At 39.4% G+C, this 19376-nt stretch overlaps 1 protein-coding gene across 1 annotated transcript in view; it reads left to right on the forward strand.

Annotated features, from left to right (window-relative positions):
* LOC124881004 (mitochondrial carrier homolog 1-like) overlaps nucleotides 1-18389 on the forward strand; it is a 29409-nt gene extending 11020 nt beyond the window's left edge. The window contains exons 3-13 of the mRNA XM_047386520.1: nucleotides 3077-3183; nucleotides 3569-3628; nucleotides 3938-3995; nucleotides 7855-7906; nucleotides 8535-8594; nucleotides 8683-8776; nucleotides 13175-13222; nucleotides 13295-13362; nucleotides 13701-13776; nucleotides 15178-17022; nucleotides 17597-18389. Of these exons, the coding sequence (XP_047242476.1) occupies nucleotides 3077-3183; nucleotides 3569-3628; nucleotides 3938-3995; nucleotides 7855-7906; nucleotides 8535-8594; nucleotides 8683-8776; nucleotides 13175-13222; nucleotides 13295-13362; nucleotides 13701-13776; nucleotides 15178-15252 (698 nt within the window). The 3' untranslated portion in view covers nucleotides 15253-17022; nucleotides 17597-18389. The remainder of the gene's footprint in view (nucleotides 1-3076; nucleotides 3184-3568; nucleotides 3629-3937; nucleotides 3996-7854; nucleotides 7907-8534; nucleotides 8595-8682; nucleotides 8777-13174; nucleotides 13223-13294; nucleotides 13363-13700; nucleotides 13777-15177; nucleotides 17023-17596) is intronic.
* The last annotated feature ends 987 nt before the right edge of the window (nucleotides 18390-19376 follow it).

Genomic DNA, 19376 nt, shown 5'->3' on the forward strand with positions numbered 1-19376 from the left:
AATGATTTGCTGAATACAAACCTTCTGGATAAATAACTCTCAATGGTGTTTAATTAGCCACCCTTATTTAGTCAAATAATATTTAGGAAAATGTTATCTGGAATGGGAACCTGCAACCTTTCTGGATAAATCACTCTTAATGGTATTAGCTATCAATTTTAGTAATGAACTAGTAAAATGGGAGGATTGAGGATGACCTATGTAATCATAAGATGGCGGTGAGTCGTGCGTAAACCTCTGATTTTACCGGCACTAGCTGTTAGCTGCTTCAGCTAACAAAGGAAAGCCCATAGCTTACCTAAAGTTGAACTTGTACCTTTTAAAATACCATTAATAAAAGGATTAAAAATATTTTGATGGCTTTCCCACGGCTCAGCCACCTCATCTCTTGATGGTAAAGCACATCTTTGCATACGGTCTCAACCTCCTCCAGAAGGGCCCTGAACCATGGGTGTGAGAGTGCTTTTGACCATATGCAGTTTATAACTGCAATAACATGCACCACATCCTTCAAACCAGTTGATTTGGCACATAGCTATTCTTGATGAAGGATGCAGTGGTAAGTCAAGTCAAGTTTATTTATATTGCGCTTTTCAGCAACAAGGCACTCAAACCTCTGTACATGAGGAAAAACATTACAATGATACAGAAAATTCAACAGAAAATCAAATCAAAAGACATTAATAATCCTTCGGGGTTTACTGGTAAGAGCTGGTTCTAATCCAATCTTTATGATAGAGGTAATTAGCTTATTAAGTCCTCTGTGGTAAGGAATTCATCCTGTGCTAGAAGAAAAATATATTAATCCTTGAGGTTGCTGGTATGAGGCAGTTGTGATCCCATTATTCAAATAATAACAGTCATGGGCACTCACTGAAGTCTAAGTAGAGAAGCAGGATCACTGGTATAAAACAGTTTTTGTCCAAACTTTCAAATACTAATAATGTTTGGCTTTCACTGGTATGAAATATTTGTAATACAATCCTTCTAAGAAATCTGAAAATCTATTAATCCTTCTAAGCAATCTAAAAATCTATGAAGCCAGATTTAGGTAAAAAGTGGATAAGAAGAAAGACCACATTAGATAAGATGGAAAAATCATATTTCACACTTTATCCTTAGCATACTTAGGATACAGTTTGAGATAGCACAAAAAAACCTCAGCAAAAATAAGCGAGACAACATATTGCAGGGATAGGGTGAAGGCCGTATGTCAGGGGCACGTATGTTTATATGAGCATGTGTGTGTGTGCATGTGAGTGTGTGCAAAGTAAGTCCATGAAGCACTGTCACAGAGGGCATTGTCCTTGATAGTACAATGGAATTGTTCATCAACCGGCCACACAGTTATGAGCAGGTCCACAGATGTCCTCAGGGAAGGGAGGGGACAGAGGGAGCAGAGCATCATGTTTACATAACTTCCAGGAGAAGTTGAAGATAGCCAGCCATCAAGGCCGCGCAGGGGAGCCAGATTCGGAAAACCAACAATTATTTGGGTCAGGCTGACTCTTAATTTTCCGTCAGCCTTGAGAGTCTCCCTGGTGCTTCTCAATGGCAAATCCAAACAGCCAAATTCCTGATCTTTCGCCAGATCTGAGCATACAACTTCTCCAAGATTTATCCCATATCACTTCTGAGTCCAGGAAACGCAGCCAGCCTTTGATCTTGTAGGATCACATCAAGTTTGCGATTCTGCTCCTTTAACATTTCAGTCTGAGTGTAAATAGCTCTGCAGATCCCTTCACATGGCTTATGTGAAGGGATCTGCAGAGCTATTTACAGCAATGGCCAGAACTGCTGCCGACATTTTCCCAATTTCACGATATGCCAGGTAACCGCTAACTCCAAAAAGTAAAAATCCTGTTATCAGAAATCCAATTATGTACACATCTTCCATGTCCTCGGCTGACATTGTCAGACACACAATCCTCCACTTCTGTCAGGAGTCCATTGTGTATCCGGAGAAGAATGTCCCGTCTGGACAAGAGGGCTCTCCCACAACCTGTCTTCCCGTCAAGAAAATTTTATCAATTGCATTGAGAGACCAGCTGACCAGATCCATAATTCACATTTCAGGAGATATGCAAAGAGAGGCTCCGAAAGAAGACAAGACACACAGCAGAAGCAGAGCATACAGGGGAGGGTGTGGGAGACAGGAGAAAAGCGAGAGCAGAACGGAAAGAGTATTGGTATTGTGCCACCTTACCTCTGCATTGGCCAACTTTCTGAGAAACTAGTGTGGGGAGGCCTGCTTTCTTCCCAACCATGCCAAGGGGTCCGTCTGTTGTTATCCCAACCATTTTCTCTCAGCTCAGCCTGCTTGTTTCCGGTACTTGCTCAACTGCTGCAAACATAACCTCACTTTTTGTTGTGTGGCACAGCGTTTCAAGTTCTGTCAGTTCCTGCATAATTTCAATATTTTCACTCTCCCTGAATAAAAGCCAAAGGTTGTGTGGAAATCCAAAATGTCTGTTCTTTCATCACACACCAAAGAATAGGCAACAAATTCACAAGCCTTACCTTTGAATTGTTCTTTAATGTCCCGAGACATATCCCTAATGCGACGTGTCACAGTATTTCTAGACAGGCTGGTTTGAGAGAAAGCCCATATTTGAAACAGGCACATAAATCATTGAAAATGATCTCCTAGTCCAGGCAATTAGTACAGAAATCTGAAAGCTGGTCCGTGTAGTGCTGTCCTGTGCTTCTGAGGACTGTGAAAAGGGCTTTCTTGAAAACTGGTCTAGAAATGACAACCCTGATCATCATCTTCATAAGGCTGCCATTCAAGAACAGAGTGTCTTCAATCAGAGGCTTCTTCAGGTCTGCTGCAATACTAACCACTACAGGATATTTTTCCTACCTGCAGCCATTAGCATCTGCAACAACGCTTTGTATAATAAGTTGCAACATTTAGTTTTTCTTTGGAAATAATGAAGAACTTTTGAATTGAACTGAGGCATCCCTTTTTGCACAGTATATGATCTGCAACAATGTTCGTTCACATTGTGTTTTTTACTTAATCATATCACTGTAGAAGTTCAGAGCAGCTAAGAAGGAGTGTGTTTGTTTTCAGCACAGCATATTGTCAAAGTCGATGGAAAGCTGGGACTCTTCCGTGGCCTCTCACCTCGTATTGTATCCAGTACCATCTCCACTGTGGTCAGGGGCAAAGTTAAACGGGTAAGGAAGTGACTAATATTATGGTCAAATTTTTATCTACGGTTTTCTTTAACACAACAGCCCATTCTTCTCTCCATGCGATGGAAACAACTGGTAGTTAGTTTTTATTTACTAGGAAATATTACTACACATCCCAGACAGAAGTGAAAGGCTGACAATTTATTTTACCCATCACTGTACAGTGATGGGCATTATCATCTGTTTTTAATTATTTGTTTAGAGGTTTTTCTTAGGGCTTTGACTGCTTTTTACTCACTTCACTTTAGTCCTAGTGACCAGTTTGATCATTATTTTTTAATTCCATTAATAAAGGCAGATACAATTGCAGTGGTTTCCATTTTCAGATGCAGCTTTTAATTCAGATTGAAACTTTGTCTTTAACCAGATGGAGCTTCGGTCCAAAAAACATGAGCAGCAGAATTCCCTCAGGAAAGTGTTAAAAGAGGTAAGAGGTCAACGGTGCCTGAAGAATCATTAGCAATAAAATAAATCGCAAACTTGTTCCAGTTCAATCATAACTAAATCTTTTTTTATACCTGATAATTTATACTTTTGGTCACTAACGAGTGGCAACAAATCCCTGAAAGTTTCTTCGTTGTTAAACTGTTTAGGATCAATATTTGTTGTACAATTGTGTTTTCTATCTCGTTCATCTTCGTGAAACGAGAATTAGACTGACACAGTTTATTTGTTTCAATTTGCCATTCTGGAACAACAAATTATGCTGGCCTGTTTCTTTCAACTTTTTTCCCAGACATCACATGAGATGATATTTCAGTGCCTGTCCAGAGTAGCTACCCATCCTTTTCACGGTATGTCCTAAGACGTTTTTTTTCTACACATGAAGTACCTTTTGAACTTCCCCTCTGATCCTGTTATCATCAGTAGAACCAGTTTATTGGTCCTTCCCGACCTGTAGAGGCTTCCGTACTCACTCATTCTCTTCATCTGCTTTTTTTTGTGTTAGCTCTGGCCTTTTTGATGTGAACTGCCTTCATGTGACGTGTGATTATGGGAATACAATACTAGGACTGTGATCTGCGCAATAAGGGCCTGGGGCCTCATGTATGAAGCATACTTATGCACAAAAATCTTGCGGTGCAATGTTTTACGTACAACTTGGCATGTAATAAAATTAACGTTGCGTGAAAGTGTGCGTAAATCCATGAAAACCTTTGACCTGCCATGGAAATTTGCAGAAACCACGCAAACGTTTTCAATAGACAATAATATACTACAGAAAACTAAAACTCACCCTCATCCACTGAAATATGACATTTAGCCTCACAAAATAACGTAAAACACCTCAGAAAAAGATTAAAACAACCTCAGTCGGATATAAACTGTACAACTTCATCCGTTTCCGTCACCAGTAGATGGAAATGCTCATCGGTATGAGCGCTGAAGAACATAAAATGCATGTGAATCATCTAAGTGGCACTTTCATTATCATTTAAAACGAAAACTGTGTTGGGTCAGCAGATTGATTCCTAACAAGTCAGGTTTGATGATTGCTACAGTGGACAAGCTAGAGACAATTGTCCATAAACACTTCTCCATAAATAGCTGCGTAAAGTTGCACTTAACTGTGAAATGATGGCTTTGGCAGAGCTGCAGGATGGAAGACGTTGGAGGGAACGTTTTGTTCAGAGATCGTACTGACCTGCTGGCACATGATGATGCAGGGCTTATCAGCCAGTTTATTTCCCAGGGCAATTATTTTGGAATTCTGCTCGGAGCTGGCCATAGTGGTATAGAGGGAAACCAGGAGGAACGGTGCGTAGGCAGTGCCAGTTCCAGTTCTCACCACGCTGCGGTCTTTTCAACAGGCGCTTTTCAGAGGGAGCTAACTGACAGCTCAGGTATTTAACAGTCATCCCTGAGCCGGGCCATCCCAGCTATATGAGTTGGCCTCATCCGTATATTGCTCTGATATATAACATTCCTCTAAACGGTGACTCTCATTTGCAGCGAGGAGCTGATTTCTGAATGTAGTCAGAGCTATGGACTGCACTCAAACTGCTATAAGGGCACCAGCCCTAAGTGAAAATGCTTTTATGAGTAGAAATTTAATTCAATATGTATGTGCAACCTATTTGTGATGCGCAGTGCCACGATGGCCTCCTCAACTCATGATTCCTTAATACTTTCAAAATATTTATAATTGATCTAATAATAGTTGTGTTGGGAAACCTCTGTGGGCGATGGCTGGCTAATTTTTTATTTTTTTATGTGATGTCCTGAATGGTTGTAAAGATTTAAAGTACTTCACATAGTATGTGTGGTGACCGTCTTCCTCATAGAAATAGAGGCATATTCACGTCAGTATGATGATAAGCATTGAGCTATGAAGGAGCTTATCGCAGCAGCTAGACAGCCATTTGGTTTAGATACGCAAATTGTAGAGCTAAACAGGTTAGAGCCGACAAACGTTAGATATTCAGACAGGTTTGAGTCGCTGATCTCATTCTCTTAGCGTTTCTCCGCCGACAGGAACCGGTTCTTTGACTGCCACAGCACCGTTGTCATGGTTATTTGGACACATGATGAGTGACTTCCGGCTACTTATACTACTTTGCATTTGTATTTCGGAGCAGGGACTGCGTGGTCACAGCGCCACGTGCAGCTACGCCAAATTCGCCGCAAATTGCGGCCGCGCAGCAAGCTTCAGAATTTCTCTCTTATGCAAACTTTTAGTATGAACGCTGCACTCTCTTTAGGACATGAGGCCCCTGATATTCAAAAGGTTTGCGTGTACAAAACCACATGCAAACTGGGTTGGGTGGGCAAAGGTGATCTACAAAACAGGTGCAAATCGAAATGTGTGTGCAAAATGACTTAGTGGCACAAGTTTTTTATTATTATTATTATTATACAGTACAGACCAAAAGTTTGGACACACCTCTTTCAAAGAGTTTTCTTTATTTTCATGACTATGAATATTGTTGCTTCACACTGAAGGCATCAAAACTATGAATTAACACATGTGGAATTATATACTGAACAGAAAAGTGTGAAACAACTGAAAATATGTCTTATATTCTAGGTTCTTCAAAGTAGCCACCTTTTGCTTTGATTACTGCTCCACACACTCTTGGCATTCTGTTAATGAGCTTCAAGAGGTAGTCACCTGAAATGGTTTTCACTTCACAGGTGTGCCCTGTCAGGTTTAATAAGTGGGATTTCAAGCCTTATAAATGGGGTTGGGACCATCAGTTGTATTGTGCAGGAGGTGGATACAGTACACAGCTGATACTTCTACTGAATAGACTGTTAGAATTTGTATTATGGCAAGAAAAAAGCAGCTAAGTAAAGAAAATCGAGTGGCCATCATTACTTTAAGAAATTAAGGTCAGTCAGTCTGAACAATTGGGAAAACTTTGAAAGTGTCCCCAAATGCAGTCGCAAAAACCATCAAGCGCTACAAAGAAACTGGCTCACATGAGGACCGCCCCAGCAAAGGAAGACCAAGAGTCACCTCTGCTGCGGACAATAAGTTCATCTGAGTCACCAGCCTCAGAAATCGCAGGTTAACAGCAGCTCAGATTAGAGAACAGGTCAATGCCAGAAACGAGTTCTAGCAGCAGACACATCTCTAGAACAACTGTTAAAAGTAAACTGTGTGAAACAGGCGTTCATGGTAAAATAGCTGGTAGGAAACCACTGCTGAGGACAGGAAACAAGCAGAAGAGACTTGTTTGGGCTAAAGAACACAAGGAATGGACAATAGACCAGTGGAAATCTGTGCTTTGGCCTGATGAGTCCAAGTTTGAGATCTTTGGTTCCAACCACCATGTCTTTGTGCGGCGCATAACCTCCAGGCTGTGAAAGGGCTCTTTGACCAAGAAGGAGAGTGATTGGGTGCTGCGCCAGATGACCTGGCCTCCACAGTCACCGGACCTGAACCCAATCGAGATGGTTTTGGGTGAGCTGGACCGCAGAGTGAAGGCAAAAGGGCCAACAAGTGCTAAGCATCTCTGGTAACTCCTTCAAGACTGTTGGAAAACCATTTCAGGTGACTACCTCTTGAAGCTCATCAACAGAATGCCAAGAGTGTGTGGAGCAGTAATCAAAACAAAAGGTGGCTACTATAAGAACCTAGAATATAAGACATATTTTCAGTTGTTTCACACTTTTTTGTTCAGTATATAATTCTACATGTGTTAATTCATAGTTTTGATGCCTTCAGTGTGAAACTAAAATATTCATAGTCATGAAAATAAAGACCACTTTTTGAATGAGAAGGTGTGTCCAAACTTTTGGTCTGTACTGTATATTATTACTTCCAACTCCATGGCTTCGAACTTGATCTTTCTTTTACACTTGGCTCTCCAGCACTCTCTATAGTGACAGCCAGTAGCACATGCAATTTAAATAGGGCAGTCTGTACCTCCTTTGCACCTGTTATCCTTTGCGTACACAATCTTTGTAGGTCTCACGCGCCCACTATTTGCATGAAGCCAAAGTAACATATTTTTATGCTGGATAAAATGAAATGCTTAAATGGTTTCCAATCATCCTGAAATAACTAAGACCACCAAAGTGTTTTCTGCTGCCTACACTATGTGCCATGTTATCTGTCCTATAAAAGCTAAAATGACGTACAGTACTGCGTCTGAATGAACACCAGTCATGAGATTTTCTGATCAGCTCTTTTGTTTCTTTTAACAGTCATGTCAGTACGCTGTATGGCCCAGTTTGTTGGCAGAGAGGCTAAGTACAGGTAGGGCCACATGGTCTGGTCCAGGTTCAGTACAATACTTCTTTTAAGGTATTTCAGATTTTAACTTTACTGACTAAATAAATATATTCAGGAGCAAAATTGAGAATTTTAATTAAAATAAATACTGCAGTTAGTGTTTTCACAAGAACCCATAAATATCAATAACTGCTGTTCTGCCCTCACTGCATTGGCTACCTGCAGTTTTTAGAATAGATTCAATTGTATTGTTTGTTTTTGAATCCCTGAATGGTGTTGTGCCATTATATCCTTTCTCGCAGTCTGAGAATCTCTAATCAGCTTCTATGGTTGGGACATTCAGTTCATGGAATGCTTTTCCACTAAATATTAGACAGGCCTCTTCATTGTCTTCTTTTAAATCGCTGGTTAAAATAAACATACTTTTATAACACGGCTTTTAATAGTTTAATTTATCGTTTGTGTTTTACTTATCTTTACATTTTAATTGATTTCGTTTTGTTAAATTTTTGTATCTTTTATGATGTTTTGTGGTAATTTATAGAATTTAAAGCACTTTGTAACTGTTGTTTTAAAAAGTGCTATACAAATAAACTATAAATTGTATGGTATCATTTTGAAATGTTGCTGAATGTGTTTTTCTTGTTTTCAGTGGTGTATTCAGTTGTATCTTCAAGATATTTCAGGAGGAAGGATTGGCTGGATTTTATATGCAAGTTTGACTCCCTCTGTACAGTTCTTACAGTATTTTTACCTCCAATTTTGACCCCTGCAGGTCTGACCATTGTTCTTATTTGCAGTGGTTTTGTACCGCATGTACTGGGAGAAGTCCTGTTCCTGTGGTGCTGTAACCTGCTGGCTCACTTTATTAACACCTATGCTGTTGACGACAACGTACGTATTTCAGCTGTTTGTAACAAAGAATCTAAGCTTTGATGATAAATGCTGTTTTATGAGAAAATGCATTAGTATCAAGTCTTGATGGTTTCGAGGTAAAGATGAGAATAGTTGTACTGAAATTTGTCTGGGTCTAAACCTATTTAATAGTATGTTTATAGATATTTAAAAAGTCTTATGTTGCAGCTGTTTTAAAACCTCAAAAGATTAATTACTCAACAATGCAATTCAATCATGTTTGATTGTTTCAAGCCAAAACGAAAAACAAACTGCAAAACAAAATTAGCTCTACATTTCAATCCAGTTGTAATGTTTAGGCCACCAAACTGATTAGGTACAACATGATGCCAAGGCGCAGGAACAGTTTACCTCCAGACTTTTCAACATGGATCATTTTAAGCCTTGTGTTAAAGAGTATCTGAAGGATCATCAAACCTGTATACATTTACCTTTGCTACCACGTTCTCCACTTTTTGTCTCATTCCTGTCATTTTGCTAGGTCGCATTGTTGGTTTTAATGTTTGTCAGTAGATACAGTGCATCATTGTGTGAATGCATTTACACAATTGAGATCCTGTTTCTCTTTATTGTGTGAATGCTGAATGCATTCACAGTATTGAGATCCTGTTTCTCTTTATTATATGTATCTAACACTTTTTTTGGCACCTATCTCCTCCTTCATACTTTGTGCTATTTCAGCCATTCAAGTTTTTAAATGTTTGGCTCATTTAGGACATTATGGCTATGATTTTTGGTATTAATACGTTTTATACTTTCTAAAATATTCAGCTTTTTGTGCTGATTTTTGGCCCATTGAAATGAATGGAAAATCTTAAAAATTCCACAACATTCAGCTAAAACGTTGTGCTCTTTCACAGCTTACTACTTCTACATACTTTCAGCTAGAAATCCCATTCAACTTTTAAAATGTTCACAAGCCATTAAGCTATCTTCAAATAATTCGGCTTTTTCATATTTGTTACGGTTCTTCTACAATCGCGATTCAAATTTTACGTAAAATGTTTGAAGTTCTCGATTTTATAATGTAATCCAAAGGCGGAATTTGGCAGTTGCTAGAGTGTACACTCTAGGTTTTTTAACAACCTAAGAAAGAACGAACAAACTCTCCTCACTCGCTTAATTTTCACTCTACTGACACAATTTATATATCAAAACGTAGGATTCTCTTTCACGGTTCAGAAAAGGTCACCCTCATTGATGTGGGACTAACAGAGTTCCAGCAACATGCCCCGAAGCAACGCAAAGTAAACACACCCCGAATGGGAAACCAATGGGAATTTCAGAAAAAAATCTGAGCAAAAAATCATTAAACTCACATGTTTTCGAATGGCCGCCTCTCGTAAACCGTTTGAAGTAGAGACATGAGCCTTGTGCAGATTTATCTTCAGACATTGCTGGCGCTCACAGTGAAGGAATTGTTTTGATACCTTTTATCATTTTGTCATAAAAAAAGGTTTGTTTCGGAGTACCTAATCAGTCCTTCCCAAAATCGCTTGAAATTAAAAAATGTTAAAATTATCCACTTTTTTACACTGTCACATCTCCTACATAGATTTATGTGGACACATGAAAATCTCCAGGATTGTTCACCGATCCCTGCTGATACCTATGGTCCAAAAAATTGATACCTTTTATTGTTTCCTCGTGAAGTAGGTCTGTTTGACAGTGAAAAAATCACCTTCACTCAGGTTAAAAATTGTTAAAATGATCCACTTTTTCACAGGTTCACACCTCCCAGACAGATTTTTGTAGAAACTTGAGAAGCTCCATGATTGTTCAGAAAGGCCTGCTGATTAATACGTTGCATGAATCAAATTGATAGCCCTTATAATTACCAAGTTATTAGACGTTGTTCGAGAGCATGTTCAGGCAGTTTTGTCTTTTTCTCCATTCATCCCTTTCTTTTCACCTATTGTTGTGCCTTTAATATTTTATTTTCAAAATAAATGTGTTAATATTATCGTTCCTCTGTCCGTTCTGATAAAAATGGTCCAAGAATAACGTCGATAGCCCCTACGGTTTCCGAGTTATGGGCAGTTTTTCGGGAGCATGTGCCACCATGTTATAAAGCCAGGCCATGATGAGACACAATGTGTGGTGCTGCGTGAGTGAGAAACAGCAGCTGTTGGGCGCTCATTATTTACCATAGCAACTGAACACAGCTGCCAGTGAACTTAAGTAACCTCTGACAGAGAGTGGCTCTGAGGCTGAGCTCAGGCCAGAAGCTTCCATGAGTGTTCACAATAAGTCAGTCATAGCTGACAACCAAACTAGACTTTCAAAATAAGACCTACACATACGCTACAAAATAAAAGCCTTTTTTCACACTGAACATCAACCTTCCATATGTACTAATTTTTTTAAAGCTGATAATAGCATAAACAATGATTTCAGACAAGCAAGCAGGTTCTATATGACTAATGGAAATAACCCAGACTTGAAAGGACAACCCTGCTAGATTTTCAACATAAGACAAACATGTTCTACAAAATAAAAGCCTTTACATTTTAAACTATAGAAAATTGGAGGACTTGGCTTCACACTACTGTTGGTGCACACCCAGTGTTGGAAATAGGACCATGTCAGCCTTTAAAATAAGGCATACTGAAATTTTCAAAATAAAAGCCCCAATCTTTAATAGTTACTAGTGATTATTTAAGCTGATAATAGCATACATAATGATTTTAGAATAGCAAGCAGGTTCTATGTAACTAATGGAAGTAACCCAGACCTGAAAGGACAACCATGCTAGATTTTCAAAATAAGACAAAACATGCTCTACAAAATATAAGCCTTTACATTTTAAACTATAGATAATTGGAGGACTGGGCTTCACACTACTGTTGGAGCTCACCCAGTGTTGGAAATAGGACCATGTTGGCCTTTTAAAATAAAGCTTACTGAAACATTCAAAATTAAAGCCTCAGTCTTCCAGAGTTACTAGTCATTTTTAAGCTGATAATATCCTACACAATGATTTTAGAATAGCAAGCAGGTTCTTTATATCTAGTGGAAGTACGCCAGACCTGAAAGGACAACTATACTGGACTTTCAAAACAACACCTAGACGTACCCTACAAAATAATCGTCTTCATATTTCACACAGCAATAATTGCAGCATTGGTCTTAACACTATTGCTGGGACTCTGTGATGGAAATGGATCTACTTTATCCTTTCAAAATAAACTCAATGATATTTACAAAATAAATGCCTCAACATTCCTTAGTTGGAGCCTGCCATAGCAATGAAGGGAGAACAGTGAGTTGCCTGACTCCCATGCCATTGCCTGGTGGCACCTATTACTACACATCTCTAAATTGGACTCTTTATTTATTGCCGACTGCCAAAGCAATGCAAGGACGTATGATTACTGGTGAAAAAAGAACAGGTCTAGATAGACATCTTAACCTTCTACCCTCAATCATGATGCACACGGTTCTGTTGCTTTGGTTTTGTACCTCAGCCCCACAACCTTTGGCTCTGGTCCGAAAAGCACGCACCAAGAGGCAGGCCCCGTCTAACTTTATTCAGAAATGTTCTAGTTTATTATTATTATTATTGTGTGGATGCTGAAGAGTGAATAATTTTAAACAGCAATTTCATAGACTTTTGAATATAGGCTGTAGTAAGCATTGGCATTTTAGCAAATTTTACCTTACGCATTGCTTTTTGCATGGTAGATGGGTTAAATTAATATCAGCCTTCATGCTAGTGATAGCCAATATGTTAATGTTAGCATTTTAGCTTCTCTTTCTCCTCTCTTCTCTCTTATCTGAAGAACACTTGTTTGTTTTTGTGTTTCTTCAGCGTATTTGTTGTTAGTTCCTTTTTTCTGAAATTCCTATTTTTTATGTATTTTAGCACTGACTTCAAATTCTTAGTCTATCTTTTTGCTTCAGTCTATGCTTTTTCAGCTCATCTATGGGCAGCTCTTTCCTGCTTTTTTAATGTTTTTGTCAGTTCTTCCATTTCAACAACTCTTTCAACAAGTAGTTTTGAAGTGACTTCAACTTGTTACACTGTTTTATAGCTTATAGTCTACCTGCTTAAACAGATCAGATGGCAGTTTTTCTTAGCTGTTTCTGCTATTTTTACTAATTTATCAGATTTCAGCTGATTTTCTGCTGTCAATTTCAGCTTGTTTCTGCCAGCTTTCAGCTAAAAAATTCAGCTTACAGCATTCACACTGCATTTTTGCAGGAAATGCAAAGTTTTCTAGTTTAGTTTATTCTTTCTTTTAAGTAATATACCATTAACCTGCCAAGGACTACAAATGAAATTTGGCCTCTGCACTAAATAGTGCACTTTTACAGTTTTTATTCATGTATGTCCTTGAATATCATTTAACTTCTGTTCTTGTATTTGTTTTTTAGTTTAGTCAGGCCTCAGCAATAAGAAGCTACACAAAGTTTGTGATGGGCGTAAGTTTATCATTAAAGCATTTTATTTTGACAGTCACTGGTGTTTTATTAATGCTGACTGTATTTCTCTAGATTACTGTGAGTGTTCTTACTTATCCATTCTCTTTGGTTGCTGATATAATGGCAGTCAACAACTGTGGGTGAGTAATAGAATGAGACACAATCAATTAAAGCTCCAATTGTTTAAACATTCTCTGTTCAATGAGGTTTGGTGGATTATTTAATGAACAACCTGGAAGGTTGTCATCTGTATTTACACCTGGCAGATGTTAAGGTCTTGATTTATGAGATGTATTAACATTCACGTTTGCATGTCAGATTCATTTTAAAGCAACAAATCAAAGACAGCCCCACCATTTGTTTTCCTAAAGGCTTTAGATACCAGTAGGAGCCTTGAATTGAATATCATTGAAAGTACAAGCTCATTTTCCTGCAGTCTTGCTACTGTTCTCTGACTAATTTAGCTCTGTGTTTTCAGTCTGGCTGCAGGTCTTCCTCCTCAGTTCCCCATCTTTAAATCATGGCTGCACTGTTGGAATCATCTGAATTCCGAGGTACCCTGACATCCTTACCCTTAATGATAAAATATCTATCCACCTGTCCTCATAGGACTCATTATAGGGGTTGGACAATGAAACTGAAACACCTGGTTTTAGACCACAATAATTTATTAGTATGGTGTAGGACCTCCTTTTGCGGCCAATACAGCATCAATTCGTCTTGGGAATGACATATACAAGTCCTGCACAGTGGTCGGAGGGATTTTAAGCCATTCTTCTTGCAGGATAGTGGCCAGGTCACTACGTGATACTGGTGGAGGAAAACGTTTCCTGCCTCGCTCCTCCAAAACAACGCAAAGTGGCTCAATAATATTTAGATCTGGTGACTGTGCAGGCCATGGGAGATGTTCAACTTCACTTTCATGTTCATCAAACCAATCTTTCACCAGTCTTGCTGTGTGTATTGGCGCATTGTCATCCTGATACACGGCACCACCTTCAGGATACAATGTTTGAACCATTGGATGCACATGGTCCTCAAGAATGGTTCGGTAGTCCTTGGCAGTTACGCGCCCATCTAGCAAAAGTATTGGGCCAAGGGAATGCCATGATATGGCAACCCAAACCATCACTGATCCACCCCCATGCTTCACTCTGGGCATGCAACAGTCTGGGTGGTACGCTTCTTTGGGGCTTCTCCACACCGTAACTCTTCCGGATGTGGGGAAAACAGTAAAGGTGGACTCATCAGAGAACAATACATGTTTCACATTGTCCACAGCCCAAGATTTCGCTCCTTGCACCATTGAAACTGACGTTTGGCATTGGCATGAGTGACCAAAGGTTTGGCTATAGCAGCCCGGCCGTGTATATTGACCCTGTGGAGCTCCCGACGGACAGTTCTGGTGGAAACAGGAGAGTTGAGGTGCACATTTAGTTCTGCCATGATTTGGGCAGCCGTGGTTTTATGTTTTTTGGATACAATCCGGGTTAGCACCCGAACATCCCTTTCAGACAGCTTCCTCTTGCATCCACAGTTAATCCTGTTGGATGTGGTTCGTCCTTCTTGGTGGTATGCTGACATTACCCTGGATACCGTGGCTCTTGATACATCACAAAGACTTGCTGTCTTGGTCACAGATGCGCCAGCAAGACGTGCTCCAACAATTTGTCCTCTTTTGAACTCTGGTATGTCACCCATAATGTTGTGTGCATTTCAATATTTTGAGCAAAACTGTGCTCTTACCCTGCTAATTGAACCTTCACACTCTGCTCTTACTGGTGCAATGTGCAATCAATGAAGACTGGCTACCAGGCTGGTCCAATTTAGCCATGAAACCTCGCACACTAAAATGACAGGTGTTTCACTTTCATTGTCCAACCCCTGTAGTTGGATGAGTTTTTATGTTACTTCAGAGTATTAAAAGTTAATCTGTTCTCCCTAACCTCCTTTAGGGTCAGCTCCTCAGAGGTTCCAGCTTCTTTTTCCGTCGTGTGCCCTTAACTTTACCGCCTTCCACTGAAGACTGACATCGTCATCATCACCTGCTAGAATGTTCTTCCTCTTTGTGCTCTTAAACAGGAAGATATCTCACCCATGAACTACATTCCATTAGTCAGATAAAATAGAAGTGGCAGCTCTGTTCATGTTTTGCCAAATGCCCCTTTTCAACCAGTCCTTACTCATTGCAGTTCTGTACAGATATACTCACTATTTAGGCTTTTTCATTAGTAACGGATGCGTGAAACCGTTACTCCTTATAGTACCTGCTAACTTGTGGTTACAAGCAAGCCTCCATTGTTGTTGTGCTTGTTATGCATTTATCTTCACTGCTGAAACTGAGGATCAGCGCTTTTATACTAGAGAAAAAATTCTGATGACCATGATGCAAATTAATTTTGACCTCATAGGAGCTGCACATTTTTGCCTTTATTCCACTTCCTGTTTGAATCTCTTGTGACTTTTGCAGCTCTTGATTCATGTCAAATAAAAATCAGATTATGAAGGAACTGAAACATTATCTTAAGAGCTGGATTGGTTGGTGTATTTAGGTGATCAAACATTGTATTTAGTGTTAAAATTTCACCACCAAACAAACGTTAATCAGGGTCATATTTAATTGGTGAGGTTGTGGATGCATAATAGATTTCAATCTAAAGTTTTGTTTGACCAGAAGTTTTGTTTTTTAAACTAATAATTTCTGATGACAGAAATTCCATCAATCCATCTATACAGTCACTGAGTTCTGGGCCTTCCCCAGGGTCTCCTCCCATTAGGACATTCCAGAAAAAAACTTCAAAGTGAGGTGCCCAGGAGGCATCCTGATCAGATGCCCAAACAATTTTAACTGACGGATTTGGAAGAGCAGTGGCTCTATGTCCATATTCCCTCCTCACCCTGTCATTTTGGCTGCTTGTATCCAGGATCTTGTTTTTTTGTTTATGATCCATATCTCATCACTGTCGCTGAGGGTTGGATTGTAAATGGAGCAGTAAATCGAGAGTTTTGATTTTTTGCTCAGCTCTTTCTTCACCTTAACAGACCAGCGCAGCGCTCACATTACTGCACATAAAGCCCCAATATGTCTGCCTACGATCCCACGATTGGTGTCATGTACAAGACACTTTTTCCACCGGAAAGGGCCTTCTTTGACCCTCTTGACCCAATCCACTTGAAACTGTGTCAGAAGACAGATGACAAGTTGGTCTCACTTGGTTTCAAACACAGAGACTTTTTGTTAGAGGGTGTGGCCATGGTGGCGCAGCAAAGTCTGACATCCTGCCATGACCATCCGTTTGGCTCTAATTTTCTCGTATATCATCAGATCTGCACGAAATTGAACATGATAAATATTAATCACCCTAAAAGATATTTCAGCAAATATTTGGTGGGTGTGGCCTAATTTCTTTACACAGCGCCTCTTAGAAGCATTAAACCAGTCAGCCCCAAGCTTTTTTTATTCTTAAGTCTTTGTATTAAGTTTTCAAGTTTTATATTGTATAAACATAGTTGAGTGTACAAACAAGTGTACATACATATTTAAAATATTCTGGGGTAGGTGATACACAACCTCCCTGTAGACTCAAACAAAAACAAACATTGTGCCATTGTCTGTGAAGACATATAACTAGAAGATTATGTAAAACAACAATTATTAATTTTTTTAATTTACATAAATAAATTATGTAACAGTAGCACTGTTTCCTTGCAGCAAGAAGGTCCTGGTTTCGACTCCCAGCCGAGGGTCTCTCTGCATGGAGTTTGCCTGTTCTCTCTGTGCATACGTGGGTTCTCACCAGGTACTCCGGCTTCCTCCCACAGTCCAAAAACATGACTGTTTGGTTAATTGCCCTTAGATGTGAATGAGTGTGTGCATGGTTGTATGTCTCTGTGTTGCTCTGCGATGGATTGGCGACCTGTCCAGGGTTTACCCTGCCCCTTGCCCGTAGACTGCTGGAGATAGGCACCAGCTCTCCCGTGACCCACTATGGAATAAGCGGTATACAACATGAATGAATGAATGAATTCCATAAATAAATAAACATACTGTATGCACATAAACATACACAAAGATACAAACATACATATCCACACATTTAGATTTCAGAACTAAAGACCAATGAATATAATGTACACTAAATATGTATGACATAAAGATAGAAAGTACTTTGAACCAAATGAATGTTCACTTAAGGAATCACCTGTGTGCCATGCTACAGCAATAACGTCAAGAGTTATCCTGATGGGATCAGAACTAGTGGAATAAAAAAATCTGTGTACAGCCTCTTGTGGTGTGGCAAACGTAAGATGTTTCAGGAGGTCACTAAGCCATGTTTGCAATGTATGAGGGTATTTCTCCTTCTACTTTATTAGAATAAGTCGTCTTGCCAAGAGAGTTGATTGAGCTGGGCTCCATGTGAGGCGACTCCAAACATTGCAGAGACAGCCCAAGGTTCAATGGGGACTTTCAGACTGTCTACAAGAAATTTAAATATTGATTGCCAGAAACCACGCAGTCCTTCACATGACCAGAACATGTGTGACAGAGTTGCTGGTGCTTGTCTGCATCGGTCACAGGTAGGATCAATGTCTGGTCTTATTTTAGCTAGCTTAACTTTAGATGATGAAATTGGATAATTTTTTGTCTCACACAGATGGAAGAGGAGTAAACCCTATTCAACACTTTCCCCAGTGTCCCCCTCCCATTGACATTTGAGCTTAGACATGGATTTCTGATTTTGTGTATTCAACAGCGAGTACATTTTACCAATTGACCCCTTTAATCTAGGATTGATTTTTAAAATTGACACCAAGATGGAGCTGGCCGGTTGTGAAGGGAAACCACAGGAAACAAATGCTATAAAGTTGCGGATTTGTAGATATCTAAAGAAGTGAGAACAAGGGGTTATCAACGTTCCTAACCAACTTGTTAAAAGACACAAATGTATTATCAATATATTAGTCTTGTAGTGTTGTAAATAGTCTCTCAGCCCACGTGTTCATGAGGTAGAGTTAAATGAAAGTCCTTGAAGTGCAAAGGAACGTCTAAATTGTTTCCAAATTCTAAGGAGTGTGTTTAATTTGTACTGTATTGCACCGACTACGCCAAAACAAATTCCTTGTATGTCCAAAAACGTACTTGGCAATAAAGCTTTTCTGATTCTGATTCTGATTCTGACTATGGGATTCTTAGTGCGGTTGGATAGGGGTTCAGGCAGAGGGAGAGTTGAGTAAAGTAGGTAGTGCGGTGATGGAGGGTTGCAAGATGATTGCTCCAACTGCAGCCATTGAATGGAGGTTCCCAGAGAAGGGTCCCTCCAACACAAGGTGTTTCTTATATTGGCTGCCCAATAATGGAACTGAAAATTAGTAAGGGACAGCTGCCATGAGGATGTCTCTGTAATCTACTTTTGTGTATTGGAGGATTTTTCTATTCCAAATAAATTCAGATATGAATATATGCAATGACAAGAAAAATGATTTAGACTAAGTATAGGTATACGTTGAAATACATATAAAAATCTTGGATGCTGAAAGAATAATGACCTTTCAACCTGTTTGGTCGGTGGATGTGATTGAAGACAAAATTATTTGCCAGTGGGAGGCCAACATTTTAGGTAAGGATTTGCTGTAGACGTTTAAGAGCAAAATGGGACGGAAACAGCCGCAATCTTTTGGATTTTTGTCTTTTTTTTGGGAATAAGTGTTATGACCGCTCGCCACTTAGTGGGGGTAGAATACCCCCGATTAGTGATTCCTCAAATACAGGAAGCAAGAGAGGGGCAAGTTGTTTGTCAAATTTCTTGAAAAATTCACAAGTGAAACGTCTGGTCCAGGGGACCTGCCACTCTGCAAAAAATTCACAGCATGTTTTAGTTCCTCTATGGAGAAGGGTTTCTCAAAATCTACGGTCAATTCTTTACTGAGAGTCGGGATGTCCAATTTTTTGAAGAATAAATCAAATACAGAATTGATGGGAGCAGACTCTGAATTGTACAATTTAGCATAGTATTAGTATTAGTAATAGTAATAGTTTATTTCTTCATGGTCTCTATGTTTTATGCCTTCCTCATCTTCAGTTTCAGCTATTGCATGATTAGCAGTCTTTTGATTGAGTTGATGAGCAAGGATTTTACCAGATTTCTCACTGTAT

The sequence above is a fragment of the Girardinichthys multiradiatus genome, chromosome 1 (assembly GCF_021462225.1).
Source record: "Girardinichthys multiradiatus isolate DD_20200921_A chromosome 1, DD_fGirMul_XY1, whole genome shotgun sequence".
Lineage (NCBI taxonomy): Eukaryota > Metazoa > Chordata > Actinopteri > Cyprinodontiformes > Goodeidae > Girardinichthys > Girardinichthys multiradiatus.